The sequence below is a fragment of the Physcomitrium patens genome, chromosome 16, assembly GCF_059467195.1.
Source record: "Physcomitrium patens ecotype Gransden chromosome 16, ASM5946719v1, whole genome shotgun sequence".
In the NCBI taxonomy this organism is placed as follows: domain Eukaryota; kingdom Viridiplantae; phylum Streptophyta; class Bryopsida; order Funariales; family Funariaceae; genus Physcomitrium; species Physcomitrium patens.
Window position 1 is genome coordinate 10656938 of NC_143425.1, and position 13007 is coordinate 10669944.

A 13007-nucleotide genomic window follows, 5' to 3' on the forward strand; every position below is an offset into this window, starting at 1 on the left:
AATTGACCTTAAAGAAAGAAGTTAGCCACCATTTGGTTCAATCTACAATTTATCACAAAATGAGTTAATTAAATTCAAGAAGTATATTGATAAGAACTTGGCCAAAAATTTCATACATCATTCAAAATCTCCTACTTAAGCTCCTATCTTATTTATGAAGAAAAAATATGGATCATTGCAAATGTGCATAGATTATTGAAGATTCAACAAGATTATCATCAAGAATAGATATCCTTTATTTTTGATATCTGGACTTCTTGATCAACTAAATCAAGCTAAGATCTTTACAAAAATAGATCTACAAATAGTATACAATGTGGTCTACATTAAAGAAAGAAATGAATAGAATACTGTATTTTGAACAAGGTATGGATACTTTGAATATAATGTCATGCCTTTTGGACTCACAAATGCACGTGCTGCTTTTCAATATCTTATGAATGATTTTTTTTGTGAGTTTTTAGATGATTTTATTGTCTATTACTTACACAACATTTTAATCTATTCTAAGAACACAAAAAAATATGAAGTTCATATTTGTCATGTGTTACAAAAACTTAGAGATGTAAGATTGTACACCAAGTTGGAAAAGTATGTATTCCATACTACTCAAGTTGACTTTTTAGGATATATCATTTCCAAAAAAAGACTTATAATAGATCCGAAGAAGGTTCAAACTATTATAGATTGGAAGATTTCAAGAACAATAAGGAATGTGCAATGCTTTTTGGACTTTGCTAATTACTATCAAATCTTCATTAAGAATATTTCTTAAGTTGCAAGTCTTCTTATACATCTTACATGCAAAGACAAACTTAATTGGAATAAAAAAACTTAAGCATCTTTTAAAGCCTTAAAGTCGATATTTATTTCTATACCAATCTTGTATCATGTCGACTTGTTGAAGGTATTTTTTATGGAAACAAATGCATCAAATTTTGCTATGGGTGTTGTTTTGTCACAAATAGGAGAAGATGACAAGCTCCATTTAGTAGCTTTCCATTCTAAGAAATTCTTAGTAGCTGAGATTAACTATGTCATCCACAACAAAGAACTTCTTGCAATCATGGATTCTTTTCAAGAATGGCATTATTATCTAGAAGGCACTTTTAGTCCACTTATTGTATATATGGATCACAAGAACCTTGAGTACTTTATTTTAGTACATATTTTGAATTGTCGCCAAACTCGTTGGAGCATGTCTTTGTTAAGATTCAGGTTCAATATCACTTATTGGCTAAAAATATAACAAGGTTTGTCTGATGCTCTTTTTAGGCATTCTTATCTTATATCAAAAGAAAGAGATACAACTTTTGATCAATAAAGGATAATTTTATTAAAACCAAAATAATATCATCTTTGAGTAGTAAAATCAACATTCATTATTGATTCAACTTTTTTCAAATAAATTCAATCAAGTATGTTATCTAATCTTTTTCTTTATGATATCAAGAATACTTCTTTTAAGTCTTGTGATACTTTCAAGTTCAAATTCAAAAACAACCTACTTTATTTTGAAGGATTCCTATATGTTCTACAATGAAAGGCACGTTTACGTATGCTTCAAGTAGGTCATGGCTTTCCAACGGCAAGATATTTTGGATACAACAAGACTTTAGAATTAATATCTAGAGATTTTTGGTGGTTGCAAATGTGGAAGGCTGTAAAAGTCTTCATTCAATCATATATCATTTGTTCAAGGTCAAAAACTCCTAGTCATCAACCTTATCGACTTCTTCAACCATTACCTATTTCAAAACAACCATAGTCTTTTATTTCTATGGATTTTATTACAATCTTTTGGTCTCAGGTTTGTATAATTCTATATTTGTGATAGTAGATCATTTTATCAAAATGGCACATTTTGTATCGTGTACAAAATATATTATAGGTGAAGAAATTGTCAAGCTTTTCCTTGATAATATCAATGGATATCATGAATTGCTGAAAGATATTATATTTGATAAAAGGACTCAATTTGTATCAAGATTTTAAATAATTCTTTTTAAAATTTCAAAGGTGGACATAAAACTTTCTTCAACCTTTCATTATCAAATTGATGGATAGATAGAGCATATAAATCAAGTTTTAGAATAATACTTAAGGTATACTTTCAATTATCAATAAGATGATTGGAAAACCATCTTGTCATTAGCAAAGTTTGCTTATAATAATATGATGTATTATTCTACACAACAAGTACTTTTTTTCACCAATTATGGTTACCATCTATGACTTGATACTTTTAACTTTTCAAAAGTTGATAATCTTAAGGCAGAAGATTTTACAAATCATTTTTCAGAGTTACATGCAACAATGAAGGTGCATTTAAAAGAAGCTTAAGAATTGCAAAAGTTCAATGTGGATGCCTATCAAAAAGAACAACCATAATTTAATGTGAGTGATAAGGTATGGTTACTTCATCGTAATATCAAGACTACTTATCATTGTCATAAGTTGGACTACTGTAAGCTTGGACCTTTTCTTATTTGTAGATAAATAAATCTAGTTGCTTATCAATTACATCTATTGGAGGCAATGAAGATCCATTATATCTTCCACATGACTCTTCTTGAACCATATAAGAGTGTGAACATACCAAAAAGAAAACAAGCCCCACATCTTCCTATAGAAGTAACAATAACAAAGAATTTGAAGTGAATGAATTTCTAGACTCAAAGAGGCACTGAAATAAATTAGAATATCTTGTCCATTGGCATGGATATGATATTAGTGAATGCACATACGAGCCAGTAAAGAATCTTATAAATGCAACAATGATGGTTAAGGCTTTTCATCAATGACATCCATCAAAATCAACATAAAAGATAGCAAACCTCTACTATAAATGAAATACAATTTAAGAAAAAATGCATTCTATTTTCTACCTTTGTTTATAGTTTTTGTATAATTATGGCATCAAAGAGGTGGAGAATCAACAACTGACAATGTCGTGATGTAATATGACTATATAATGAAATTAAAATCAAAATTAAATTTCTAATTAATATCTAATTACCTTAGTTCAATTATAATTTGAGGTATCTAAAAATGGCTTTAATAAAAGCCTCTTAGGATATTTTCTTATCTTAATAGTTAATAGGTTGAAGGTTAGTTAGTAATTTTACCTTCTAGATTGTAGAAACTCTTCTACTACCTTAGAAGGACCATAAATTGATAAAATTAAGTTAGAAGAGGTAAATAATTAGTATAGTTGATACTAGGATTAAGTTGAGAGTAGATTTGGGCCAAAAAATCCTTAAGATAGGATAGATTGATAGCCGGGGGTCGACCGTTTGTGAGACAAGATCGAAATCAGACCTTTGGCCAATAAAATGACAACCTAGGGCAAAATAGGATATTATTTGAAGTTCAAAGATTAGATTTTGAGAGCTAGCTTGAAGCTCTTTCCAGAGGCATAAGGGTGGTTTTTGGAAGGTTTTTGAGGACTTAGCAATCGTTGTTCAAAGTCAGGGTTTGTAATGGTGACTTGGATTTTATATAATATAATTAGGGCTAGAAATTTTGGCTAATTCTTACAATTGGTGTAGCATCTACAGTTCAAAATTTGATATTGTTTGGGTTATTGGATGTGCTAATTATACACAAAATTTTGTCATAATCTAATGGCATAATTTAGAGATATCTAGTTTTTAGCACAAGAAGATTTTGGAAGTTGGCAGTTTGAAGTTGAGTGGAGTTTCTATGATATCTAGAGATCTATCAATCGGATCAAGGTAAAATTTGACATGGTGTTGAAGGATTTAATGATCAAGCTACACACCAATTTTGAATCAAAGTTAACGGTTGGAGAAGGAGAAATCACTGCTTGGATTTTTGCTTCACTTTTCAAGTTGGTGGCTAAGTGACATTAGTGCAATTTTTGGAGGTTTCCTCACAATCTGTAAGTTGGATTGGGCTGAAAATTCTCGAGCATATAGAAGACTTACATTGACAATTGTATACAAAATTTTGTATCAAGTGAATGCTCACATTAGATGTTACAGCTTGTTAAAGCTCATTGATTAGAATAGGGGCTTATAAGAAAAATCTAAATTACTTAAATATGAAAGTAACAAGGTAATTGGGATTTATGTATGATTAAGACTACTAAAAAGAGTTTTTTTTAGTAATTTTGGATTGAAATTCAGATTATATTCTTCTCATATGGATGAAACCAATTAGAGTTTCTTGAATATTTATGAAATACAACCTCACCTTCTACAACTAGGTGCCGATGCATTCCTAAATAAGACAATACGTAATACGACAACGGACTCAATTCAAGAGCCATTATTTGGTGACTTACTGGATGAGACATTACGATTATCTTAGCCCTCAAGATGACGTTATGGGGATGAAGACCTTTAAGAATAACATATTCTTCCTTGAATAGATGGTGAGATATAACATGTTTGATATCATGACTTGAGAAAAGTCTCTCGATATTTGATGATTCTATTGGAGGTAAGCACCAGTCGTAATGGTGTTACAAATATTTTATTTGAAGGAAGTTATGAAGGTTTCAACAATAATCAAATCTTATGATGGACTTTCCGCCCTCAAATGGGACAGTATTGATGGCTGAGAAGACCTATCAACTACCTTCAAAGAAAACAAAGATGAGAGTATGTGGCAAATATAATTTGTTACCTATTAAACTTCCTCAATATATAATCACTACTCCATGTAGAACTCGTCCCTAGAAAAAGGGGGTAATATTACAGATATATACTTATTGTAATTATTACCTAGATAGGTAGAATTAAATAAAGTAGATTAATTTTATAATACTTGCTAGAATAGCTTTTTAGAAGCTTCTTAGACATTGTTTTGATTTTATATATGTTTGTAGTTGATTGGTAGGTTAGAAACTTGCTTAACAAGCTATCCATATACTACATATGTTACTAGTTTGCAGAACAAGCTAACTTTGTGGCAACCATATAGAAAACTTGTCTTGTAAGTCAAGCTATGTGTCATGCAAAGTCAATATGTTTTTACAGGCCCTATAGAAGATTGCCACATAGATCTTAAGTAGATAGTATATATAGAGGCAAGAATGAAGCCTTTTTCACTTTTATCAATTCCTTTCTTGCTTTTAGTCTAGATTCAATAGTCTTTAGTTTCCTTGTCTTTTGGCAATAGTTATTTCAATTTTCTATTAATATACATACTACTTTATTTCTATTTTTTTACTTTTATTTTAATACAAATTTCTCAAGTTTATGTATCTTCTTCCAATTCATGTCTTTGACACAAGAATAGTATTGAGTCACATTTGAATTAATAATTTAATTTTTTATTACAGCTTCAATAAAAAATATAACTAAGTCTTTACATAAAACTTCTTTTAAGATTTTTGAAGGTATGTTTTATTTTTTTGGTTGTTTATATGTATATGTAGCTCTTTTTTCTTTATCATGAATTACCACAAGATGTGCTTAATAATGCTTGTGATTGTTTGTTATCCTCTAAGCTTTAAATAATAGAATATATTTTCCAAATACTAGTGTTGGCATAGTGCACAAATAAGTTAGATGGTCTACTGCACCATATTTGTGACAAAGTATCATATTATTATATAACTTAGTATGATTTCCAAGATTTGAGATTTTTGACTAAAATTGATATTTTTGAGTATTATTTCTTTAATTAGGAATAATATGGTAAATATATTAATATTTAGTATTATTTCTTTACTTCTAATAATAGTTTTAAATATATTAACCTTCTTTGGTAGGCTTTTTAAGATTTTATATGCTATAGTCAAGTCTCTAGGATATTTATCTATTTTCTTCAATTGATTTAAGATAAAATTTATCTATTGTAGGTAGATTGTAATAGTAGATCTTTCTTCCATCTTAAGATTATTCCACTTATCAAATATAATCATATTTCCTACTTCTATCTTAGTATCATATAGAATTTTTAACTTTAACCAAATATCCAAGGAATTAGTCAAATCTTTGATTGTTGGTTTTACTATCTCAATAATAGATAGCAATAGTATTCTTAATGATTTTCCATACTTGCACTAGTAATCTCGTTGCTTAGCAACATCTTTTAGTAGATATAATGTGTTAATATCCTTTTCTTTTGACTTGTTTGGTGTTGTGACAATGATGGGCTACAACAAATTGGAGCTTACAAATGTCTTGGTATTTGTTGCTTGTGCCACAAATTTGGCTACAACAAATTATGATTTAGCATCAAGTACTTCATAAAGATTGACTTTTAGAGGTATATTAGTTTATTAGAATATTTTGAAACACCTACCAACATGTTACCTTTTGATATAATCCTATCTATTGTACCTATTGAATCTGAAATCTAGATCTAGATCTCAAATTTGAGTAATTAGTTTTTCTAAAAACTAGTAGTCTTTTTCATCCACTCAAGATCTTTTGTCTTCTTTGTTTCTTATACTCTTTGTATCTTTTGAATATCTTTTTTGAACATTGCTAAAAACTCATAAGTAGATGTAAGTGTTTTTGAACACTACTATTATTTATATTATAAAAAAGTATTTATTAGTCTCTTTTATAAGTCTATATGACACTCTTGGTGTTTTTCCTTGGAGACATACAAGTCTAAGTTTTAACATAAGCCATTCTCTTCACTTGCTATTGAAATATATTTGATTAGCTCATAAACATAAGGCTCTTTCTTATTCTTTTACCTACTTGTATAATCTATTTGCTTAATTTCTCATGTAAGATAGTAAGTACTTTCATTGTCTTCTCACCTAAAAGAAAAGAATTAAGAGGAAAGAAACACAAGCAAAAATACTATTATTGCCTTTCACATAGAAGCTAAGAGTTAACCTTGCTCATACTTGAGCTTGGTCTTGATGTTCTTTACACTTTGATACTATGAAGGTATTCGAATGAGTAGAAAAACCATAAAAGATGAGTCTAGTTCCTCATAGTGCTTAAATACTCTTGATACCGTACATTATACTGAGTACATTATACTCACTGTATACTCTATATTATACTATATATTCTACTTAAGTACTAACATACTGAATACGTATAATATTGACTATGTATATCCTACTAAGTACATACATACTTAATATATACCGTGATTACTATGTATGTATAACTAGGTATATATATTGAGTATGTACAGTAATGCCTACGTAAATTATACTGAATATATATATATATATATATATATATATGTATAGTAGTGTATATTGATTAGATAGGTAGTGACCTAAATATGTAGGGCAATGATTATACTAACACAGTCTTCCATCCTCTGCACACGATGCAACCACGGGAAGGCACATAGCTCCACAAGCATCAACTCGCGATCGCAAAACATGGTAGCACGCCTGACCAAAAATCTGAGTCAATTCCGAACCAAAGATAAACTTCGTGATGAGACAAATTTCGGCTAACAGCGCAAAGAAGGCCACTACAGATTGTCGATGCTACTTCCACGTGGAGAATTGCTTATGAATGTAATATATGTCTTCTGCGTGGTGACACCGGGCTACGTCCTTGATATCCGCCAATACATGTCCGATGTTCGTTCGATATTGATACCCGTGGATGGATGCTTGGTATTGACACCCCTGTCGCATCGTCGCCTTCGTGCGGAGAATGCTGTGACGTCGTGTTGAAGCTTTGCAAGGAATTTTGAATGGCTTGCTGCAGAACTTTCCCCCTCCTGCGTTTGGCAGCCATGTCTGTGTGTCCCAGGAGTCGCAAATTCGTCCTGCGTACCTCTCTTCTGCATTTTTCTCTGCTTTCAGTGACTAAGTGTTTAACTACTGTTTTCCGTCTCTTTCTCGCTGCGATTTGTAGAATTCTCTTTGGTTTCGTTTCCACATTTTTTTTTTGTTGGGAGGGGTGGCAATGGAAGCGCAAGTGCTTTCTGGCGAGGAAACAGTCGACGAATCTCACTTCACCGAGGGCGTATCGGTGAAGCCAGGAGTATCCCTAATCGAAGCGCGGGAGCGACTCGACCGTATGGGTATCATGATTTGTGATGCTTTATCTCTCAAGTTACATAGAGAACTTGAGAATATGCGGGAGGCTTTGAAGCGGGTGGAGGATGAGCAGGCGTCCTGGATAAAGGAGCGGGAGTTAATGGAGGGACAATTGCGTACGCTGAGGGCAGAGTTGAAGCAATCTCAAATAGCTGCGGCTGAGGTGGCTGCCCCGCCCCAGATTGATGACATTGACAGAGGTTCTGAAGAGATTGACCTAAAGGCCGTGGCGGAACATCAATGGTATGATAGTAGGCCGATACTTGCTCCAATAACTCCGGAAGCCGTTAGGGCTCGTACGCCAGTCTCAAAGCAAGGGAGCCTGGCAATCAGTGGTGTTGCAACGCCAGGGAAGGAGAATTTTCGTAGCAAACAGAAAAGTGAGGAAAGTGTTGAAGAAATTCAGCGTCTGCGTCGAGAGAATGAGCAGCTGCGGCTGAAGATGAGGAATATTGCGAAAGAATACAAAGGTATGAAGAGTCAGTATAATTATTTGCAAACACGGTTAGCATCGAAAGGGGACGCCGGAAATTTGATTTCGCATCAAGATCAGCTTCAGGCTGCGTTGGAAGCTGGCTTGGAAAAGCCTCCGAAGATTCGTAGACGGAAGATTGAGGAGGCACAGGTCCGGGGGGGAGTTGGTAGGTCTTCTGGTCCGGTTGCTTCTGACATGCACGCTCCCAGTAACCCTGTGTACGATCCTCCTCAAACCGTAGCGGAGGATATCGCTGGACCCACCGCCTCAACCTCTGGCTCCCGAGACGATGAAGCGAAAGTCAAGGTGGAGCCTGTGTCTCCTGAAGCTTTCAAGGGCAAACTTCAGATTCCTCTGAAAAAGAACAACGCAGCAGTAGGTCTTGATGTAGAACTTGAGCGCAAACCAGATCGAACTATTGATAAGTCTGGTATACGATTACTCCCTTTGGTAGTTGGTGTGATTCTTTTATTTGGATCTATATTAGAATCAAACTCGCATCAATTTCATTATTTTACTTTATTTTGTTTTGTGTTAGTGTAGATGGTTACAGGCCATGTCTGATTTCACGTCAATTTTTGAGGACTGACGAAAAGTTTATCGTGAATGTGATGAAGCTCCTGCAGCGATGCCGAACAATCGTAAAAGATCATTGGATTCTTCGGGGAAACAACCCTCAAAAGTCCCTACGTTTAAATTTGTTGAGCCTGTCAGGAAGAAAGCTGAAAGAGAAGCTTTGCAAGCTACTGAGTGTAAATTGTGTAAGAAATTTTATGATGCCGTCCTTGCTGAAGACGCGAATGGCGTGGTGGAATCTCGGTGCAATCACATGGACAAATCTCGCCATCGATACCGTGATCTTCCTCCTGCAACTCCTGAAGGCTTTTGGAATATCGGGTTCGACTCGGATTTTTGACATCAGTTTCTCCGCTTCAGAATGTACTCTGGGTGGGTTAGAGATGACGTTTCAAGGTAATTGCTAAGTCAACAGGGCCGTTTCACTGATTTTTCTTGCTTTATTAATGTCCTTTATTTTCGAGGTCCCGCGCATTTTGATGGTTAAATGGATGTTACAGTTATGCTGACGAGAACAAAAACTAAATATTTAAGATCTGCATATCCAGAATTCATGAATGGGTTCGACATTGATGATATCATGACAAGAGGCTTTCAGCGCTCCAGATTCTTCATGATGCCGGTCAGTTTCAACAATATCTGACATCTATATCAATTTTTTGGCAAATAGCGGTGTCCTGTAGGAGCTCACGTATATTGCACCTCCAATCACCTGGGATTCTTATTGCATCTGGTGATAATGGAACTTCTGTAGGCTGACAATAAAACCAGAGAGTCAAACTTCCATTCTCGTGTCTGAGGGGGCTAATTAGAAGCGGTGGTTCTCATCATGGATCAATTCTCAGCAGTACAATACTCGATGAGAATTGCACATTGCTGGATTCAGCTTTGCTTTAGGATGGACATGTATGCCCATAGTGGGTCTAAATTTTCATTAGTTGTAGCACTGAAAACTTGGATGTCGAGTGAGACGTCGCAGAATGTCACGTCCCAACTCGAGCTCAATGTAGTTACGGTGACGGCTTGTCGTAACCCTTTATTGCTTCCTTTTGCGTATGGAGAAGAAAGAGGAGATAAACTATACAGTCGTACAAGATAAATTCTCCTGGTTGCTACAGAGTTTCGAGCATTGAGTTCATGTTGCTCTTTCAGAACTGGAAAATTGTTGAGGTACACGAAAGTTAACCAGTACTATCTATCTACAATTTGTCGACACATGGGTCGTACATCTTCCAAATTGTATGCAATCAAATCACCTGAACGTACATGAGCTTCCAAAACCTTATTTTTTCTCTTACCAGGTTTTCAGTGCCACGATCTCTGAAGGATGCAACATTGTCCAGGGTCTTTTGAACGGAAAGGTTGTCTTAGTTTCCATGAATTGCACAACAATGTAGCACATTGCGCAAATCCGTGGAATAGAATGAAATGGAACGACAGTGTGAAAGTCAAGAGAAGTGAGACCACCAGTGCCGTACTACTGGCTTCAAACCTGTACAAAAATGTATCGAGCTATCCTGAGAACAAATGATCGGTGGGATGTCGCGAAACCAATTGTATCATGTTTTGGATTTATGGGTTTCAATAGGTGCGGAATAGATGGAAAGAGAGTCCTAGTAAGCACACTCACCGAGTGTACTTCAATAGTTATATCCATTGTAATACTTGCGGCGAGCGTGCTTACTACGACTCACGTTCACAATTGTGAACTGTAAACGAACAACACAATTGTGAACGTGATTTTTATTTATTATTATTTTTTTATTTGTCGATTTTACCTTTAAATGAAACAGTCAGCTCTAGCCGATTCTGGTTTTAGTCAACCTTTCGGGAATTAAGAAATTGTTGACTAGTATAGTATAATGTAGTGTTGGATGCAGGATGTTACCGCAAGCGGAAGCTCACGAAAGAGAGGGTTTTCCGACGCTTGCGCGCGGTGCATCGGCAGCGGCAGGTTACACTGTTGTTCGCATCCGTTGTTGTCTAGATGGTTAGGATACTCGGCAGGGGTCGGCTGGGGAGCTCCGTGAAAATCGGAGCCGCATTCTTGCACTAGATCCGGATTTCTAGGAATGGTGTTTCCAGCGAGATTAGCTTACTGATTGTGCTTCTTTGCAACGCGCTAGTAACAGTATAGTGAAGTGAATCCATCGTAGTTCATTTTACACCCAATTTTCGTCATTTCCAGCACAATGGACACAAATTCGGTATCCCGTCGGGCCATAGCACCATTGATTGGTAAAACCATTGCCACACAAACAGTAGCAGGGCCAATAGCTAGCGCAGATGAGAGAATCACACAGGAAAGCACAAAAACATCGCAGGAACAGCTTAAGCTCACACGATTCACTTCACTATACTGTTACCAGCGAGGCAGACCACACGGACTACGGAGGGGACTCGGATCTTACAATCTTCCAAGCCACAAAGAACCAGATACAAGGACGAAGACTAGCAGGCCAAAACCTTTTGAGAAAACACCCGCACCTCGGCCTCTCCTTCCTCAAAACGGAATACGAAGAGGTCGAAGCCTTAGTCAACAGGGTAGCTCCAGATCTCGCACGATACCTCCACACACACTACCCAGATCACCACCATGGAACCATTCCCCCGAAACAGGTAGCGGTCCTCCCATCAATTCCGGAAGAGTCCCCCAAACAACACCTCCAGAGGTCGGGAAACGAGGAGACAACAGAAACCAAGGACGAGATAGAACACCTAGATAACCCGGAACGCAACCCTCCCTTGAGGATTGAACTCCCACCAGATCGCCTCAACTCCTACAAGGGCAAGATGCACCAACTATCCAACTTCATGGTCCTAGGATACGTCTCTGGCCGTAATCCCACAGTCGGTCTTAATACTACGGCTGGACGGCGAAGGAGATATAGAATATACTCTCGAGTACAGTAGCCTAATCCCACAATGGTCTAAATAAACACCCTCTCCTCCTTTCTGGGATGCAAGACACTAAAACCGATCGAAGACCACACCCACCCAATCATGAGGAAAGAGACTACGACACGGGAGTCCGCTACCCCACAAACCGGACAGCAACCATGAATAATCCACTAACCATGGTGTCGCTTAATGTCCAAGGGCTTGGACGTGATATATCAGGGGCACGTAAGCGACGAGAAATTCGAGATTTCTTTCAGAAATCTTATCCCCCCAGAGATCCTTCTCATACAAGAACACAAGCTTTCATTGGAAGAGGGGAAGTCCAACACCAAACAAATCAAATTTCCCAAAGGACTCTCCCTGTGGTATGAGGCCACCTATAGCGCCAACATTGACAGCTTCAATGGGGGCACTGGCATACTCTTAACAGCAAGAGTAGCCAACCTCGTCTGCGAACACGACGTGATTTTGAAGGGTAGAGCTCAGTTCGGAACCCTTCAATGGACCTCCCGAATCAAAATCGGGATCCTGAACATCTACGCTTTTAACTACACAGGCTCTCGAACCCGCCTGTGGAATAAGATCCGATACTACCACCTTCCCTCGGCCGACTGGATACTAGGAGGCGATTTCAATATGAACGACCAACTAGAGGATAAATTAGGCGGATAACCAACAACTGGAAGGGAGAACATGGAAGTTATTGCATGGAATGACCTACTTATACATCTCGGCCTGCAAGTTAGCTTTCGTGCGAACAAATTCCGCAAAGTCTCTCCTAAGATTTACGCGTGGGACAACAGACGCACCACACCCAACATGATCTGCTCTCGGCTGGACCGTTTTTACATGAACCAGAACCTGATTAAGATCGGCGGCCAAACGGCAATCTGGCCTACCCTAGCTCATGTATTTGACCATGCTCCAGTTTTCGTCCGTCTTCAACCGCGCAATAACAGATCTCCGCGAAAACCAGAATTCAACCGTTACCTGCTCACCAATGACACTGAAAAAGAACTACTACTAGCAGTCTGGTACAACATGTGGTGC

At 36.6% G+C, this 13007-nt stretch overlaps 1 protein-coding gene across 1 annotated transcript; it reads left to right on the forward strand.

The window, feature by feature from the left end:
* Positions 1-7623: 7623 nt before the first annotated feature.
* LOC112293510 (uncharacterized) lies at positions 7624-10271 on the forward strand. The gene is made up of 3 exons (XM_024543009.3): positions 7624-8910; positions 9098-9452; positions 9605-10271. The coding sequence occupies exons 1-2, from the start codon at positions 7872-7874 to the stop codon at positions 9394-9396; spliced, it is 1338 nt and encodes a 445-aa protein (XP_024398777.1). The 5' UTR covers positions 7624-7871; the 3' UTR covers positions 9397-9452; positions 9605-10271.
* Positions 10272-13007: the final 2736 nt, after the last annotated feature.